At 46.3% G+C, this 20,528-nt stretch overlaps 1 protein-coding gene across 1 annotated transcript in view; it reads right to left on the bottom strand.

Annotated features, from left to right (window-relative positions):
• The window catches only part of Vps8 (VPS8 subunit of CORVET complex), a 187,881-nt gene that overhangs the window by 127,269 nt on the left and 40,084 nt on the right, over positions 1-20,528 (bottom strand). Inside the window, exons 14-20 of the mRNA XM_051150738.1 lie at positions 19,980-20,150; positions 14,938-15,012; positions 13,723-13,758; positions 12,742-12,832; positions 12,448-12,494; positions 11,905-11,994; positions 538-584 (exon numbers count right to left, since the gene is read on the bottom strand). Of these exons, the coding sequence (XP_051006695.1) occupies positions 538-584; positions 11,905-11,994; positions 12,448-12,494; positions 12,742-12,832; positions 13,723-13,758; positions 14,938-15,012; positions 19,980-20,150 (557 nt within the window). The remainder of the gene's footprint in view (positions 1-537; positions 585-11,904; positions 11,995-12,447; positions 12,495-12,741; positions 12,833-13,722; positions 13,759-14,937; positions 15,013-19,979; positions 20,151-20,528) is intronic.

Here is a 20,528-nt window from a genome sequence, read left to right as displayed (position 1 = left end):
GTGTGCGCCCTTCTCCCACCTGTGGCCCCTCAACCTTCCCAGTGACCCACAGAGTCAATAAGCTTTCTCGTCATCTCCGATCCCTCGCTCCTCCAGGGGAACTAAAAGTTCAGCAGAAAAAGTTAACAGACAGGACACAACATCTGTGATGGACGATGGGCAGCAGCATACAGTGCTGGTAAGATCAAGGCAAGACCACTCAGAGGCTGGGATCAAAAGGCCAGAAAAGCCAGGCTCAGCATGTCTTAGGCATATCGAAAGAAACGAAGATCTACAGCATGAGCTCGCTACTGGGGAGAAAACGCGCTAAGCATCAGGAAGAGAGGTCAGCACGCATGGCCTCGCCAGTTACACACTACTGTCCAGGGTGCTGACGTGGGTCCTAGAAGGGCTAACTGAAGCCTCACTGTGTACTGTTTTCAGCTTCATCTCTAAAACACAAAGTGCAAATTAGGAATAATTCTAGTTAAATTCATAGAATTCCCAAGGAAGACATTACTGCCTTCAACTAAAGCAAGACAGGCAACGGATACTCACTTCCGCTGGAGCAGGAGGCAGTAGTCCACTATGACTGGCACTGTATCCTGGAAGAGAGCATAAGCGAGCATCAGGCCTGACCCACAGCACACTGGGAAAGTGAAGGTCGGCTTCCAATGCTGTGTGACTGCTAGCAGGTGTTGGCAAGCACGCTGTCCCAGAAGCTTTAGGAATAAACACTTCAATCCAAAAATCTCCTATAAATTATCCCCAAATACATGGGTGGAGGGCTTTCTTCTTTCCTTCCCTTTTTTTTCTTTAGATTTTATTTTTGCTTTAGATGCATGGGTGTTTTGCCTTCATGAATATCTGTGCATTACATGTATGCAGCCCACAGAGGCCATAAAAGGCATTGGACCCATTAGAGTTGGAGTTACAGACAAATGTGTGCGCCGCCATGTGGGTTCCAGGAATCAAACCCGGGTCCTTTGGAAGAACAGCCAATGCCCTTACCTGCTAAGTCACCTCTCCAGTTCCCCCAAAGTCTAAATCTATCTTAGGTCTTTACTGCAGTTATGTAACAGAAGAAGAAAAAGAAGGCAATGGGGGGGGGGGGAGAAAAGCAATTAAGAAATTGTATCAAATTCAGTATGTGAATGAGAAATAGACAAGAAAAATTTTCTATTTAAATATAGCATCATCTATAGTACAAGAGTATAGAGTTTACAATGACATTAAAATAAGCAATAGACATCAAACTGAAAACATACGAAGTCCTGATGGCACTTCAAGTGGTTGAGTTACCCTGTTTTTGTCATAATGTTCTAAACTGACTGTATACTTGATTTAGCTTCTCAGTTTCGTATTTCAGAGTTCATCACATATGGACTCATATCAAGTAAGGGGAAAAGTCATAATTTTGGCCTTTTCAAGTAGTAGCTTACTATGGCTGGACACCTAAGAGCCTCAGCTTGCACTGGTAGCCTTTCACCCCCCAGAATGGGACACTACATTCAAGACACCTAGAAACTCAGCGGAAAAGCATCACCGAAGCTTACTGGACAGAGGTCACAACGGGAAGCCCTTCTTGCTCAGAGTGAGAACTCTGAGGAGAACCTGGAATCCTGAAAGACATTCAGATGTGACCACAGAGGAGCTCAGCCATGGCATGTCATAGCAAAATGTCAAAAACACAAAGCAGAAAAGCAACACTAAACCCTGTCAGGGGAAAACTCCAAATTACACATAATCTGACACCAGATCTGTCACCAACACTGAGAAGCAGGAAAACATGTTTATATATTCCAAGCACCGAAGAACAACTGTCAACTAAGACTGCTACATGAAGCCAAGTTCTCTCTTAGGACTGACAGAGAAGTGAGCGCTTCCAAAGCGAGTAAGGCAATCCCTGACAGCCGAGCCAGCGCTGCAGAAGAGGAAACCGCTTCACCCACAAGGACACAGGAGAGAATGCATTTCACAAGGAAAACAGAGAACGGAGCACTATAGCAAAGATGGAATCACCCAAGAAACAAATGAGGGGAAAAACTGCCAATGATTCACCCAAATACAACCACCAACAAAACCATAGGAAATAGCAAACCCACCCCAACAATAACCTTATATGCAAAAGGCCGTAATTAACCAAGTAAGAGTCGGAGAAAGAGACTAGATGAAAGACAGACAGACAGACAGACAGGAGCTAGGGCTGGGGACATGGTTCAGAGCTTAAAGCACAAGCCACATAGGCGTGAGACCTGGAGTTCGGATCCTTCAAACCTGTGCTGTGGCTGTATGGTGTGGTGCCCCATGGTAACCAGCACATCAGAAGCCAAGCTAACCACATCAGTGATCTTCAGGGTCAAGTGCCTCAGTAAGATGGGACACAGGAAGACTCTCCTCATGGAACATGGACCTTCACACAGGAATGCTCACGTGACCACACATGCACAAGACATATGCACCACACACATATGCACAAGGGAAAAAAAACAGTCTGTGCTGTCTGCAAAAAGCCCATGGAACTAGCAACGGGGGCCACAACCTGGGAGTCAAAGGGCAGAGAGCAACCTACCGAGCAGATGTAAGCTGTGAGCAAGCTTCCTTACAGTTTCCACATCTAACAAGCAGACAGCAAGCCAGGACTAGTCAGGGGAGACAGAGAGAGACCCATATACAGAAAGAGAAGTGCTAATGCAGCGTGTGCAGCTAACATAAGCACGCACCAGCCCCGGGACCCATTAGATTGTTCTCTGACCACCAAACATGCACTACGATATAAGTGGACACACAGACCCACTCTGACTCACTGCCGTACACATAAGTAAGTATATAAATAAATAAATACAATTTTATAATATTTTTTAATTGAACTACTTCCTTGTTTCTTGTCAGACCACAAGGGAAACTAGGAATCAACAGCAAGCGAAACCTCAGAAACTACATAAATATGTGAAGACCACAGAGGAAATTTTAAAACTGCTAGAATCAAATGAAGATGAAGAAACAATCTAGCAGCCGAGGCACACTCACATTAAAAACTCGGAGACACTGCAAAGTAAGTAACTGAACAATGCACCTCAAGGTTCTACAGAAGTAAAAAGCCTCCATAAACAAATAAGTAGAGAGCAACAAATAATAAATATTGGGGCAGAAATTAATGAAAGAGAGTAAAAGAGTAAAATACAAAATATACCACGGCCAATTCTTTGAAAATATTAACACGATTTACAATTCCGCAGCCAGACCAACAAAAACCAAGACAAACATGACCCAAATTTATGAAATTACAGATGAAAGAGAGCTGCTACCAATGAAGTACAAATCACTAGGGAACACTTTAAAAATGTATTATTCTCAAAAGTAGAAACACCTAGAAGAAATGAGTTAGTTTCTAAATGTGTACAACTTGCCCCAGTTAAAGCCAGATGACACCAACAATTTACACAGACCTCTGAGAAGCAATGGGACTGAGCAGTGGTGAGAAGTTCCCCACAGGCTGCCGCCCAGGACCAGGCGGCAGCAGTCTGAACCCCACCAGGCTGCCAGGGAACATCTATCAAGGCTTCCGAAACTCAGGGGACAGTACGCAAGTCATTCTGAGACAGTATTTCCAACAGCAAAACGAGACAAGGACACTCACACACAAACAAAACAAAACACAAAACACAACAGACAATTTCCCTGGTGAACACAGGTGCAGATGGGAAGACAACAGACTATCCATAGTTGGAAGATGACACACTTAAAAGGACCTCGGGAACTCCATAGGAACGGCTGCATCTGACAACACTTTCAATACAGGTGCGGGAGACAAGGTCAGCCTTTATATATAGCAATAATGAGTTTACTGAGAAGAAAGTCAGAAAGAATACCCCATCCACAATTGGATAAAAAAGGAACAAACATGACCAAGGCAGTAAAGGCCTCCATCATGAGAATGTTCAGACACGAGAAAAGAAACTGTACAGACACCAGGTACTCGAGAAGTCTGCCGTATTCCTGGGCAGGCAGAGTGAATATTATGGGAATGGCTATATTACTATAATCTGTATTCTACAGATTTATTTTAATACCTTCAAAATTCCAAAGACTGGCCTTTAGGAAAGGCACAACTACTAAATAGAATCACAGTCTGACTTCAAAAGACAAGCGAGGCTGCTGGCAGCAGGCATGAGGCGCCACCTGCTGGCAAAATGCAAATTAGCACAACTCACATATTAACTAATTAGGTTAGTTTATTTTTCTATTTCCAGTTACAGCTCCTTTGTTTTTTAAATTTGTTTTTCTTGAGGCAAGGTCTCAGCAACCCAAGCTAGCCTCGAGGCTATGGTTTTTCTGGCTCGGATTCCTAAGTACTAGCATTTAAGATTAAAGTACAATAAACTGCCTAGAAACTGACAAACCCAAATTATCCCACCAGCAAAGAAAGTCTTCCTTAAAGTACTACATATAGATGGAGAAAGCTACTCCCAGGAAATAAAACTATCAGAGGAAAATCCTGGGGGGTTGGGAGATGACCAAACTGGTAAGGTACTTGGCATCAGCATAAGGACTGGGTGCAGTGCCCAGCACTGGTGTAAAGCTAGGCATGGCAGCATGTGTGTAGCCCCAGCACTGGAGACACAGAGACAGGAGCAGCACTGGGGGTTGCTACCCAGTCAGGCTACTCCAGTCAATGAGCTCCAGGGTGAGTGAGAGAGCCTGTGTCAAAAAATAAGGTGGAGGGCAATGAGGGAGACACCCAGCATCAAGTTCTAGCTTTCACATGCACACACCCACACGTGCACACCCAGACACAGGCTCAGAAACAGACAGTCACACACACACAGTCCCAGACACACAGAGAGACACACACACACACAGACAGACACCATCGCAGACACAGTCACAAGCACAGACAGACACAGACACACACAGGCACAGATGCACAGAAACAGTCGCAGACAGACACACACAGACAGGCACAGGCACAGACACACACACACATAGACACCATCGCAGACACAGTCACAAACACAGATACACACAGGCACAGATGCACAGACACGGTCGCAGACAGAGACACACACAGACACAGACAGGCACAGGCACAGACACACACACACATAGACACCATCGCAGACACAGTCACAAACACAGATACACACAGGCACAGATGCACAGACACGGTCGCAGACAGAGACACACACAGACACAGACAGGCACAGGCACAGACAGACACAGACACAAACAAGAAGCAAGAAAGGAAGGAAAGAACCTAACGCTAGCAGTGGATGACGCCCTTATGAGTTGTTGCCCAGGAAGGCCTTTTTGGTCCCCAAAACAATAGAGACTGTGGCCACTGCTGCTGACTGACCACAGGAACTATATGGTAAGACCCTACTGTGCAAGACAGCAGATGCCTTCGCTGCAGGCCATAAAGAGACAAGGAGCTGGAAGCCTCCTCTCTGTTGCCATTTCAGTGCTAGAATGTGCCATGCAAGCTGCTGGGAGAGAACTGTCACAGATGGTGTCACTCGGCGGCAGGCCCACCAAGGTATACTAGGGGCCGGCCGGCCAGCCAGTCAAGGTGCACCCACTGTCGCAATTATGGGGATAAGCAACGCTCTCCTAATTGGAGTTGAGGCCCGCTCTGCAGAAGGGAAGTCACTTCTGGCACAGTCAGCCCGGTCAGAAGTCTCCTAGTGAGGAAGCTTCTACTGCTGTTTTGCTAACTGGGCGTGACGTGCTGTCAACTTGCCTTCTACATGTTCATGCTGATGCCAAAGCTACTGTGGCTCTTATGCCTGGGGAGGGAAGCTTTAGCAACAGCCCTCGGCTGCTGCAGAGAATCGGCAGCTTATCTAAGTGGTGAGAACAACAGGGTTTCTATCCACCTGCTCCAGCATGTGTTGCAGAAGAGGAGCGTAGAAAAGTGAGGACCAGAGGAAGGGTGGAGTGTCGTGGCCACTGCACTCTTGAACTCTCAGCAGCCGCTCTGCCTACACAGGCCTGCCCAGGATTCAGCCATCGACACTGTGTCCTGGCACAGAGAGGGTCCCTCCCACCTCTCCCTGTGGGTTCATGGGAGGTTTACTCATTGTTGAGGGAGGGGTCTGCAGGCTCTACACCCCCTTGAGGATCTACAGGCAGTTAGCTAAAGAAAGACAAGACGGGAGACAAGACACACGGGGGATGGGGTTAGAAGTAAGGTATGAGCAGGAAGGAAAGGGAGACAAGAGAGGACAGAAGGGGTATAATTAAAACATTACATACACACCCATGTATGGAAATATAATAAAATTAATACAATAAAAAAACTTAAAAAGAAATGCCCCTCCTAGTCAGAAGCCATCCTCTCTTGTTTGAATACATCAAACAATAGAAAGGTATAAATCCAAGAGCTATTTTTCCAGAAGCTTCAAACTGAAATGCACTGTCTCCCGCTTCTTGTCCTTCTCCTTCTCTTCCCTCCTGCCCTCCCTCTCTTCCCTCTCATCTTGCTAGGAGGCCAGATGGCCTCAAAATCACCATGGGACGGGGACAGCGTTGCACTGAATATCCCCAGGTCTCAGTCACCTCCAAGTTGGAGCTATATGAAGCGCTTCGCCACATTCAGTGCCTTCTCTTGACGTCAGCCCACTCAGACAACCCTACAGGTGGGTGCTGTGTGCTGCACACAAGTGCACAAGGCCAGATGTGCCCAGTGGCCGGCTTCCATGGGCTGCGCGCACCTCAGCCTTTGTCAGAGAGGCTTCCTTGTGCAGTGGGTGGTACTTAATGCAGAGACTCACAGCTGGTCCAAGTGCAGAGAGTAAGTGACTACTGAGTGCTTAGCCCCAAATGAAGCAGCTACGTCTTCATCTCCAAGGCCGGGGGACACCATCGGGGGTGAAGGGGGCAAAAGAATGTGAGAGCCAGACACAGGAAAGAGTATTTTAGCTTTACTCAGGTACGGGCCCTGTGTGCAACCGACCTGCCAGGCCGGGCATGTCCCTCATACAACACTGCTCTGACTGCTAAGGAGTTCATCAACCACTTCCTGGTCCATTTCAGGGCTGCTCTGGAGGAGGAAATTCACTTCTGGTACTGTAAACCTACTCAAGAGCCTGTGGCTCAGGAGGAACCCTTCAGTGATGGGGACACCAGCCCATGGCTTAGGAGGAACCTTCAGTGACAGGGACACCAGCCCATGGCTTAGGAGGAACCTTCAGTGATGGGGACACAAGGCCGTGGCTCAGGAGGAACCCTTTAGTGATGGGGACACCAACCCATGGCTTAGGAGGAAACTTCAGTGACAGGGACACTAGCCCATGGCTTAGGAGGAACCTTCAGTGATAGGGACACAAGGCCATGGCTCAGGAGGAACCCTTTAGTGATGGGGACACCAGCCCATGGCTTAGGAGGAACCTTCAGTGACAGGAACACTAGCCCATGGCTTAGGAGGAACCTTCAGTGATGGGGACACAAGGCCGTGGCTCAGGAGGAACCCTTTAGTGATGGGGACACCAGCCCATGGCTTAGGAGGAACCCTTTAGTGATGGGGACACCAGCCCATGGCTTAGGAGGAACCCTTTAGTGATGGGGACACCAGCCCATGGCTTAGGAGGAACCTTCAGTGATGGGGACACAAGGCCGTGGCTTAGGAGGAACCTTCAGTGATGGGGACGCAAGGCCAGGCTCAGGAGGAACCCTTCAGTGACAGGGACACACACCTTGCTGAGGATTGTTAGCAGTTAATGTTGGGGGCAGGGGGGAGGCATTCCCTCCAGTAAATAACCCCAAGCCATGCACACAGGAGCAACCTCCTTTAAACTCAGTGGGCCACATGGAAACAGAATGAGAAGTGCTGAGAAGAAGCTCGGCAGGCGTGCTGGGTGGTTAGGAAATACTAGGGAGGGAATACATTTTCAGTTTGAAATTTATTTTTAACTCCTATCTCACTGTATCTTTCAAATCTAGTAGACAAATTTACTTGAATCTTATGTTTCAACTTGTTAAGTTTATACATAATTATTTTGCTTGGATTTTCTTACCAAGATCATTTTCGATCTTGATTCTTGATGCCATCTACCTCTGACAGCCCTGTCACTAAACCTTTACTTAAAGCACTGATAGAAACTTGGGTATGAAGGGATGCACATGCGCGCGCACACACACACACACACACTGCATGCACATACACACACACACACACACACACACACACACACACACACACTGCATGCACACATACATAGATGCAAAGACTAATGACAGGACCGTGGCATTACCAGGCGGTAGAAGCGAGCATGTGCTCTATACAGAATGTTGTCCTGTGTCCGGCCTCAGACTCTGAAGTCTGAAGTTGATCATCAGTGTTCTTCCAGGGGAATGGGGACGTCAAATGCCACTTCTACATACAGACAGTACTATGGCAAAATGTTTACTGAAAACTGCCCTTTTCACCCTGGGAATAAACTGATCATACAGAAAAAATAACTTAATAGACAATAACAAGCCACTAAAAATGTCTTTGTGTACGGATGCTTAGGCATCCACAGTAACCCAAAGCTGCTCAGAGGTTGCTCATCGTGACTCAGTGCTCCAACCATACCTGAGATTCTAATCCTGAGTATTAAGATGTGAACTGTTGGGTGTGGTGGCGCACACCTTTAATCCCAGCACTCAGGAGGGAGAGGCAGGTGGATTTCTCTGAGTTCAAGGCCAGCCTGGTCTACCAAGTGAGTCCAGGACAGGCACGGCTACCCACAGAAACCCTGTCTTGAAAAAAACAACATCAAAAAATATGTGAACAATTACACTGTATCTATACATGTCATATATGCTGGGCTAGAGCTGTAATTTCTCTAACATGTAACATTTATCTGGACTTTTCCAACTGTGTTCTGTGCTCATGAAAAGGAGTTTTGCCCAACTGTACAATGGTGCACCACAGATATAAACCCTGGAGCTCAAATGTTCATGTTCAAATGCGGACTTCATTGCTTACTAGTCATGCGACCTAGAACAATGTCCACACCCCTCTGTGCCTCCATGTCCTTTACAGAGGCGAGCAGCAACAGCACCTACCTCAGAGGGCTCTGCTATGCATTAGGTGGGCTGACACTGCTTTAATCTGGCTCTGCCAACAGTTAACACTCACTCAAAGCCTGGTCCGAGGTGTAAGGATGCCGACTGGTGGTTGAACTTTTAGGAGATGCAGTCTGTGGGAAGTTAACTAGGTCTCTAAGAGAAATAAATGTTTTCCTCACTGGAGTGTATGAGAACAGACTGCTTAAGTGAGCCCAGGCACACACACTGACATCATGATGACATTTACCACAAAGCCCTCACCAAAGCTTACCAGACACCACTGCTAAGCTCTTGGATTTAAAAAAAAAAAAAAAGTAAGCTGAACAGATCTATTTTTTTTTATAAAGTAATTAGTCTTAGATTTTTTCATGACACTAAATAGATTAAAGTGTACTAATAGAGTCTGTCATATAATATGCATTAGATGTTTAGAAACCAAAAGATTAAGTGTTAACTAGAGTTATTTATTTTAAATTTTGAGATGGTTCCATGTAGCTTACTGGCACTGAATTTGCTACATAGCCAAAGATGACTTGAGTTTCTGAGCCATCCTCCCGCCTCCAGCTCCTGTGTGCTGTGTCTACAGGCGTGTGCTACCCAAGGCTTGGTATTTGATAGGCCGGCATTGTCCTATCCCATGAAGTTATCACTCATGGCTATCTACTTAATTCATTCCTGCTCATCTATGTTTCCTCTTGTCTGCTCTGAACGCAGCACCACATGGCTGTTAGGAGGTGGGCTGTCGAGACAGGAAGAGTCGGCTCTGTCTGAATCCAGCCTTTACCGCCTTAGCAACAGTGCTATGCTGCAAAGTAGCTTAACCTCACAAAAAGGCTGTCTACATTCTGTGGAGCTGTAGTCCAATGAAATGCAAGCCCTGCACTCCACATGCTGTCCAGTACATGCAGACTTGCTCAGTGATGACTGGTCTCTTGGCTTGCATGGCTGTTGGCTGGCAGGCTGGTGAAATTCCTCAGCACTTTCGTAGGAAAAAAATCTGAAAATAATCTCTCCTCTCTGAAACCTTAGAAGATTATTTCAGCATCTAACTTTAGGTAAATGCTTCTCTCCGCATTTGTGAATGCTGTGATTGACAACTGTTATTCTCTGAGTATGAAGCATCACCCACCGGTTCGCGTGATGAGTGCCTGGTCCCCGGCGCTGTGGTGTGTGTGACTCTGAATACATCTGCCTGTCTCTCCCTCGGTCTTGCCCCCCATCCTCTGGATGCTTCTTTGTAACAAAACATACTTCCCAGTGGTCATTCTTTCAATGAACGCCATCTTACCACCTCTTGGTGAAGTGTGTTTTTACTGAAACGTTAAAACTTGTCTTTTCTATCTACACTTCACTGCACATTTTTAATTATCAACTGTGTACATATGTGTACAAGATGTGGGGAAGGGGGGCACATACATGCGCCATGGCTTGCAAGTGGATGTCACATGACATTTTGGAGTCAGAACCCATGAGATATAAAGATCAGACCTCAATGGCCCATGAAGACACTGACTTATACAGGTCACTATTCCTAAGCAATTCTGTTCCCTTTCTTTTTGCCATGTGGCTTCCTCAACAGTTGCTTATTTCATACAAGCCAAAAAGATGACTCAGCAGATGAAGGCACCTGCGTCCAAGCCTAACGACCTGAGCTGGAGCCACAGGACGCACACAGTGAAGAGAACTAACTGGCTCCTAGGAGCTGTCTTCCGTATTCTATACACACACACCATGGCACATACTAAAAAGTGGGAGCTCGCATGCAGCTCAGTGGTGCAGTGTGGACCAGGGATGTGTCAGGCCCTCACTTCAACATCTAGCAAGAGGAGGAGGGGGAGGAGAAAGACGAGTAACAGAAGCCACTGTGACTTAAAAACACTAAAATTTACCATCTAGCTCTTTTCAGAAAAGCTGTTGTTCCTGATACTCAGTATTTATTTATAGAAGGCTTGGAATGGCTAGGGAAAGTGGTCTTGTGCTAAAGTGTTTGCCCCATGGGGCTGGAGAGATGGCTCAGTGGTTAAAAGCACTGGTTGTTCTTGCAGAGGACCTGAGTTCAATTCCTACAGCCACATGGTGGCTGGCAACCATGTGTAACTCCAGTTCTAGGTAAGCCAACACCTTCTTCTGACTTCCTTGGGCATGTGGGACACATACATACACGCAGGCAAAACATGCATATATATAAAATTAATAAATGAATCTTAAAAACTTAAAAAAATAAAGTATTTGCCCCATATAGAAGAGGGCGTAGATTTCACACACACACATACACACACAGGATGGGGGGGAGAGAACTATTGCTATAGGAATTTGTTGTAAACACTTACAACAAATATAACTTGAGATCACTGCAAATAGGAAAACTAGCATAATACATATGCGTATCTCTAAGCTCTTCCTTGGCTTGCATTTTCATTAACTTCCAAGATAATCTAAGCATCTTCATTAGCATATTTATAGACTATAATATACATAGACATGCATATATTTATATTATATATACATCTTGAGTCACAGGTGTTGTGGGAACTAAATTTAAACTGTAGCAGCTCACTCCTCCCTTAACCACCCTAGTTAACATAAATGTCAGCCATTAGCAGGATGTTATGCAAAGTAAGGTGTCAAGCCACAGGTGTGTCCTCCCCTTCACACAGCAGCGAGCAGCTACGCCTGTCTCTTCCCATCTGACCAGACGCTTCTTTAAAATTTAGTCTTGTAACTATTTCCCTGCAAATGCTGAAAACACGAAGGATGTGTAATAGCCACAAGCCAGCAGTCACATGCGTGAGGCAGGGGTGGGGTGATGAGAGCATCCTCAGCACAAAGGCCAATGGGGGCGTGAGGGCACCTGCAGCTGACGAGGCGTACCTGGAAGTGCTGCTCCATCACTTGGATTTTTCCCTGGTCTGGGCACTTTTTCAGAGCCCGATCTGCATAATGGAACAGGATCTCTACCATCTGTAAGAAAAATAGCTTTGTGTCAGAATCAAAGGGTATGGCTATATTTGTTCAATATTTATTTAACAGGCATGGCTAACTCGGAATCCTGCTTTATCACTGTACAGACGAGGAGATAGTATTAATTTGATAATCCTTCCTAAGAAATATCTGCATGGTCCAGACCTCAGTGCTCCTATATTGCTCAGGAAATCAAAACCCCAGCCGTCCTGTCCTGCAGAGGATGGGCACATCACTGAGAACCTGGGTGCCCACGTACCCCTTCTCGGTGTTCTCTTGACTGTTTGCTGTTTTCCTATCCGTGGGGAGACTTTACACAGCACTGCAGACCATGCCTGGGAATTACACTTCTCTCCTTGAGTACAGCCACTTGCCCGACCATCCCCAAAGATAGCTGCAAATGCCAAAAGCAAATCCGCACCGTGGGGTTGACGCCAGCATTGAGACACTTACCCGATCAGCAACAACAGCCTTCCTCTTACTGACATCCCCTGAGAGCCCTTCAGAGAAACAAAGTCCAACATAAAGCAGAGTTAGTGCTTGGCCTTCCCTCCACAACCCAGGCTAACACCACATACAACCACAGCAAGCCAGGTATCAAAACGCCAGGTAATGGAGTGCCTCACTCCCATCACACTAACAGCTTATCAAAGTGTGCTTCTGGTTTGTTCTCAACATAAACTTCCCTTATGGAAAGACTCTTTACAGCAACACTTCCAACTCCACTGCGTCTGCCTACTTACTTACCCACGACTGCTTTTGCCTTTCCTTCATGAAAAGACCACGCGAGAGCCAAGGCTTCTGTGAGACAATCCTGCTTCAGGAGATGATCCATTCTCTAGAATGGGGAAAGGAGACATGCCAGACCCTCTGACCAACTACCAATAGGAACCCCAATTCTACCTTCCTGGAACTGCTGTACTTCAGCAGCACCGTGCAGCATCTCAGCGTAGGACTTGGACTAAGCAAAGCGCCTGGTAAAGCCCTGGGTGCAGAAGGAGGGCCTAGACTTGAAAAGGGGACAGCAGGACTACCACAGGAGAAACGGCTGGTACTAGCACAGTAGCCATCTGCCTCGGTCTTAATAACAGGCTCTGCGCTCCCTGCAGACAGCAATGCACCAGCTAAATGCAACTCCTAAGATTTCCTTGTAACTTCTGGCACAGTGTGACGACACTCCCGTCAGCAAGTGGAAGTGCCGGCTGGTACTTTAAATGTGAACTGCCTTTAAAGGTTGGGGCTGGCCTTAATTTTTCCCTTCCTCCTTCAGGGAACCAGGGCGGAACTATCCTGGGTTATGAAGCGAGCTTGAGACTAGAATTGAAACACAAGGATGGTGAGCCGGGTCCCCACTAGGATAGAGCGCCCTTCTGCAGATTATTTCAAATGGGCATAAACTCTTGATGAAGCCATGTTATCTTAAATAGACTCAACCTCAAATCTTTTTTTACACTGGTTTGTTGTAATAACTTAACACAACAGACTGTCCCTTATAAACACTATACAAACAAAGCTGTGCTCTCCCATCAGGGATTACTAACGCACTCTTCCTCAAGCAGTGTTCTCTGATAGCAGAGCAGTCACAGCTGTGCCAAACCCAAACCAAGCACCTAACAGGCAAAGTGGCTTTTATGTGTTTTTCTGAGATAAAGGTCTGCAAGGCCAAGGACAACAGGAGGCAGCTGATGCTCCGGCTCCCACACAGATGGCCAGCCACTGTGAACTCACCTCCCTCCAGCTCCTGAGCATCATCACGTACACAGACTAGAGAACAGAAAGGAGATGAGAGGACCATTAGCAGAGTGGCTCGGAGGCACAGTTCCAGCCACGCATCTCATTGCAGGTCTCGTCAGTGATCATGCGCACATCTCAGGTGGAAATATACCCTGGAACTTACTGTAGGGCCCTCGAGTACCCACAATGAAGAGTAAAGAAACAAACACCCAAAGGAAACGCAGACAAGCCAGGCTTGCCTCCTGCACCAACTTGGCAATATTCTGGCTAAATTTTAATAATGAAGATTTATTGAATAATAAATCATAATAATGAAATAGTAAAACTGTTCATTTTATGTTAAAAAAATAAGTGGCTCTCATGCCAATTATTCTAAGTCAAACACCTCAGTGCACCTTAGTATACCTTGATTTGATCCAAACTAAAGTGCATTTAGTTCTACAAAAATATACATGATAAGGTCCTTCCAGGCTGTGGTGTCTAGGTTACTCGTCAACGTGGGAGAAGGGCCTCTGGGCACGCTTGCAGATTTTCTTGATTACATTAGCTGATGTGGGCAGGCCCATCTTAACTGTGCTTCAGGGGATCCTGAACTCCATAAATGAGAGAGGATCATGCACTCGTTTGCTCTGCTTCCCAATCGTGTGAGCGCAGCATGACCAGCTGCTGCTCGCTCCAGCTGCCCTTCCTGCCCTGTCACAATGGACCATGCCACGACGGTGAGCTCAAATAAGCCCTTCTCCTTGAGCTGCTTTCTCACAGCGTTTTCCACAACAGCACAAAAAGATCCTAGGTATCATCTTGAAACTCTTCTGAGGAAGCTGATCTCAAGCACCCTCATCCCCTACATAAATGGTCACCGAACGAGGTGGCAGGTACTCAGGTTACGACAATCGCTTAGCTAAGTATATGCTGATTAAAGCATGGCATGAGCATTCTAATCGAAAAGGAAAACTAGATACTTGATATTAAAACAAATTTTAAGGACGACTACAAAAGTATATCCCTGAATCTTATTAGCACCTAAACACAAGTAAAATTAGACCTCACCTGAAAAAGAAAAATTAAATAAGAATCCTTGGGTACATAACTGGTATAAGATTTGGATCAATGCTGATCAGAATTCACTTTGCAAATGTACTGTTCTTCAGCAGCAGCCTTCGTTCTTGTCTATCCTGATGACTCAGAAGTGGAGTGAACAGACCTCACCTTTGTTCCCAGATAGAAGATCTGACCGCCATAGCTACTGATGGACTGATAGCAAGCCTTCTCTCCAACCAAAGCCTGCAAAATGAACAAACAAGCTAAAATTACACAGACTGGAAGTTTACTTAGGATTGTCAGCCAGGGCGGTGGTGGTGCATGTCTTTAATCCCACCACTCGGGTGGCAGAGGCAAGTGGATCACTGCGAGTTCGAGGCCAGCCTGGTTTATAAAGCGAGTCTAGGACAGCCAAGGCTACACAGAGAGACCCTGTCTCGAAAAGCCAAAATAAAATAAAATAAAATAAAGATTGTCAGTTACAGGGCTGTGAGAAGCTCAGCAGGTGAACACTCACGCGCAAGCCTGATGAGCCGAGTGCCAGCCCCAGCACCTCTAAAGGAACAGAAAAAGAGCACTGACTCCACAGAGCTGTCCTCTGACCTCCACACATGCTGCTGCACACACAAGCGACAGAGAAAAGGTTTTAAAAGAATGCTGAATGCAGACACAGTTTAGGCCAGTATACTTTAAACCTATCAACAAGTAAGAAAAAAAAAACCTGTTGCTTGACTGCCAGCAGAAGTGACTGGAAAGACAAAGATCAAGAAGTCATTCATCACTTCCATAAACAGCCTTTTTCCTCCTCAGAACAATGTGGAAGGGGAAGGAAATCTCACTGCAAACTACTGCAGCCGGCCACTTTACAGGGTCATAGGGAGACAATGCTTTTGGCCAGGAGTGGGACTGCTTGAAGTGATACCTCCAAGTTCTGTGGGGTATGTGAACTGTGCCACTCCGGGGAACTGGCGTGGCCAAACCCTGGACATCTCACATTTGAGACCAGTAGGAGTCAGAACTGCTCCCTCCCTGCTCTGTGCCTACATGCCCTGGTGCACATATGGCCTCCAACTCTCCAGGTAGTCACATAGCCGGTGCATGGACGCAGATAAAGCATCACCAGCATGCCAGCCACAATCCGTGGAACACATCACCCCAAAAGCCCCTCCCCACTCCCCAAGGTTCGTATAGTATTTGCTCACCATGAAAAAATGGACATAAGTTGCTTCACCGAAAAGACCATCTAAGAGCTGCTGTTTCAGCTCGGACAGCTCTGAGCTAAGGGAGCTGTAACCCTGAACGCCTCCAAGAAAGCCTTCTCCCCACCCCACTCCCGTGCCCAGCTCTGGTGGCCCCGAGGGATGGAGTAGAACAAGGAACCACAAAGTTCTTCAGGATAAATAACACAAAACACAGGAGAGAAAGGGAAAGTAATGCAGAAAAGTAGATTTTCAGTACCAGGCATTATTTCCTGCCTGTGGAATGGCTCTTAAGTCAAATTAGACAGCTGTTGGTTGCCACCAAGATATGAGTGCCACTACTGTACCTTTAGGGCTATCATGTCATGCTGGTCACTGTAGTGGTTCAGAGGTGTCATAGCTGGGTAGGGCTACGAAAGTTTTCCTCCTCTAGCAGCTTGGATAGTACCTTCCAGTAGTCTTGAACTGGGGACAGTTTCTAGCTCCTTTAGCACACATCTCATGGTACATAGCTGTGTCCCTCAGGAAGCAGCGGGGCAGCTGTTCCTGCAGCTGGATGTGGCCACACAGCACCACCTGATAGGAAGTGCCAAGCAGAAGGCTGTCCTAAGGTTCACACATCTCAAAACTACTGCAAAAGAAGCCAAGATGCCTTTGGGCCACTTCTGCCCGATGATCTGCACGGTTGGCTCAGTCCGACCAAGGCCACCAGGCCGTGCGGTAGCAGATCACTCTGCACACCTTAACGTGGCACCATAGGTCTCCCCAGGAAATCTCACCTTGCATCTATCACTCTGTCGAGTCCGTCCATCCTTCATTCTACAATCTCTAACCAGCCGTCAGTCTCTTCCAGCAGCTCTACTTTTACCTCAAGCACTGTGGTCTTCACCACTAGATACCTGGCTTGCACCAGTTAAAGCATCTTCCATGTCTTCATCTAACTTATGAACATATGGAGCAGAGTTATACTAATGTATACACAACCCAGAGACTTGCACGTCCATGTTTGTTGTCACGATATTGACAACAGGCAGGAAATGGAACCAGCCTAGGTGTCCTTTAACAGATGAATGGATAAAGAAAATATGGTCCATATGCACAGGGAATTTTATGCAGCCATAAAGGAAAATGTACTCCTGGCATTTGCAGGAAAATGTGTACAGATGGAAATCATTATGCTAAGTCAGATAAGTCAGACTCAGAAGGATCAGAGTAACTGGTTTCTCTCATATGCAGAACCTAAATTTAAAAACTTACATATACATGTATGTCTTTGTGTAAGTGTGTTTATGTGTGTATGCATTTATGTGTGTGCATTTATATGTGTATTTATGTGTGTATATGTGTATGTGTGTGTTTGTGTATGTATGTATGTACGTGTTGTGTATGTATGTGTGTGTTTATATGGCTGTGGATTTATGTATGTGTTTATGTGTTTTTGTGTGTATGTGTGCATATTTGCATGTGTTTATGTGTGTTTATATGTGGGTATGTATTTATGTGTGCTCGTAAGTCACAGAACTAAACAGGCGATTATGAGAGGACAAGAAGAGATCTTAAGGGAGGTGACAACAGAGCATAAAGGACAACCCGCAACATGAAAGCGGAAGGGAACCAGGGAGACAGGGAGAGTGGGGGAGGAGGGGAAGGAGGAGAGGAATGAGAGCAGAGTAGAACACATCTACGTATGAAGACACCATGATGAAGCCACTGGTCTACGCTAACTTGTTAAAAATTAATACAGAAGACTGAGGGGAAAGCTGTTGCACCACCTGTGTCAGGTCTGACCTGGTTTTGACTGGTTTTCCCCTCTCCTGTGCTTTCCTCCCTCTTTGAATATCAAGCAATCCCTAATAGAAACACAGAGTGAGTTTTACTTCGGTGGTGCCTGGAAATTCCCATGTTGTATTCCTGGGGCCTGCTGTGTTCCCTGGCCTCGTGGGGATGCTTGCATGACATCCCAGGGATCGGGCCCAGGCCTCGGAGGTGCAGGCTAAGCACTGTGTCACTGAGATCATCCTCCTCATCCTGCTTCTGAGACTTGATAGTACTTACCAGCCAGCGAGTTCTCTGTGTCAAGCACAGCTGCTGAGGTGTGACGGCCCTGAGCACGCTGGCCAGCTGCCCGCTCTAGCTGGTCTCGGTGAGCACTGAGACCTGGAATCTGATGCTGCCCCTGTCCTCGGGCAGCCTCCTTATACACTGCTGCTGAAGAGCTGTCAGCAGGAGACTCCAGGAGACTGCTCGAGGACTCTCCCCAGCACTGGCCACAAACATGAGCCATCTTTCTTTTCCTGGACCCTCGTCCCTGTGTCCTCAGTGAGAGTCCGTCAGGTCTAACTGTGTTCCTCTTCCCTGAGCCACAAGCTAGAAAATCAGACGACTGGAAGGAAAGAACTAGCAAGCTCATAGCACTTGTTTCCAGCTTGGTCTAGGATTTGTCATCCGTCACTTCTGGTGTCCATGGTCCTGAGAACTGTCTGTTTTCTTCCTATGTATTAGTAGCAGTAGTGGGGTTTTTTGGTATTTTAAGCAGGAAAGTAAATCTAATTCCCATTCTCTATCTCGGTTAAATTTGTAAGTTTAAAGACCAATAGTAATCTTATTTAAGATTCATTTATTTTATTTGTGTGTATGAATGTTTTGCCTGCATCTGTGTAAGCGTGCTGTGTGAATGCCTGTTCTATGTATGTGCTCTGCGTGCATGCCTGTTCTATGTATGTGCTCTGCATGAATGCTTGTTGCCAAAGGAGACCTGAAGAGAGCACTGGCTCCTCTGGGACTGGAGTCATATGTGTTTATGAACCACCATGTGAGTGCTGGGACTCAGACCCAGGTCCTCTAGCAGAACAGCCAATGCTCTTAGCCACTAACCATCTCTCCAGCCCCTAACACCCTGCCCGCCCCAGGAATGCCCGCTGTCCATCTCTCCAGCCCCTAACACCCTGCCCGCCCAGGAATGCCTGTGTCTGAGACGTTGGCAGCTGCTGCTGCCTTAGTGCACTCTTATTGCATGACCATCTCTTATTCTGGATTTTCCTGGTTTTTACATTGTGTGGCTAGAACAGCCTTTGTATATATTTCATTCTCTGAAGTTACAAACAGGAGAAAAAGTGGAGCAAAAGCTACAGATGTGCTGTCGACACCATTAAAGACAACCATTATTACTGTTTTTATAGGATGTTTCCCACGGATCTCTCACAGTGGTATACTTTTCCTATTTGAGAATGAGCGGCTTAGCAAACACATGATCACAAGCTCAAAGTGCTTAACTACGCTCTGCTTACATAAATTGCTTAAGGCTTTATCGTAGCTGCCTTTCTGTAGCATTAATACCAATATAAGCCCTGTCCTCCCTATATTCCTGACCCAGTTCCTAAAGCATCTTTTTTCTTCTCTCCAAGCCATCTCTGCCTTTTAATGCCCAAAACTACCATGCCTGGCATATCTCCCAATGCTTCAAAAGCCTTGCAGGCTACCTGTCTCCAGTCAGTCTCTCCTTAATCTACTAGACTTACTGTCACCAGCTCAATTCCTAAAATACTTCGATTTTACAAATTCACTCTTAAAAACATTTTTTTCCTTATGAATAAAAATTAAAACTCCTTTAGGTTTTCAGATTTAGTTTTACTTTATGTATTATGGGTGTTCTGCCTGCATATGTGTTTGTGCACACTGTGCATGCAGTGCCTGTGATGGCCACAAGAGGGCGTGGGATCCCTTAGGAACTGAGTCACAGACTACCTGTTAGCTGATAAATGGGTGTCGGGAACTGAACCCAGGTCCCCTGAAAGTGCTCCTAAGCCCTGGGCCATCTCTCCAGCCTACTCTTAGTATTAAGTAACAGAAATTACTGTTTAGGGGTCATGACCCTGAATCCTTACAAACACACCCACACCCACTTCAACACGCTGAGGCAGAAAAACCTTAGCAGTCCCAATTTCAAACAAAAGAGTGGAAAACAACACCACCCTGGTGATGAGAGCAATGCTGGGGTCAGGCGGCACGTACCAGCGCCTGGCTGACGTTCCCTCCGGTGGCCAGGGACTTGAAGTGGCTGCTGTTGTAGACCAGCTGGACTTCTGAGATCTCCATTGTCTCCAGTTCTTCCTGTGTCTGCCGATCAATCACATGCAACTTCTCCACGCTGTCTAACAGCACAACTGTGCGTGAGTTTATCCACTGCAATCCAAGCACAAGACAAAAATCAAAGTAAGGACCACTGCAAACCTTTCATGAACCAAAGGGGGCTCAGCCACTCAGAATGGGACATTGAGGACCTTACGCAGCTAGTAACTTAAATAGCAGCAGAGTCACGGTAGGAGCAGCTCTGTGATGGCCCAGAGAAAACAGCACTAAGTGTCTCAGTCAGGTGACTTTCAGTCATATAAGGAGGCTGACTAAGAACTCACATACACTGCAGAATGTTGGGTCTGTTACAAGATTTTTTTGAAAGGCATGTTGGTGCAAATGACCTTAGTACAACAACAAACTTATTTCAACTTTTTACATTAGTGAAACAAAACAACTTAAATCTCACAAACCTAGATGGTCAGATGA

Source organism: Acomys russatus, chromosome 8, assembly GCF_903995435.1.
Source record: "Acomys russatus chromosome 8, mAcoRus1.1, whole genome shotgun sequence".
NCBI classification, from domain to species: Eukaryota; Metazoa; Chordata; class Mammalia; order Rodentia; family Muridae; genus Acomys; species Acomys russatus.
This window is presented reverse-complemented; position numbering and strand designations above follow the sequence as displayed.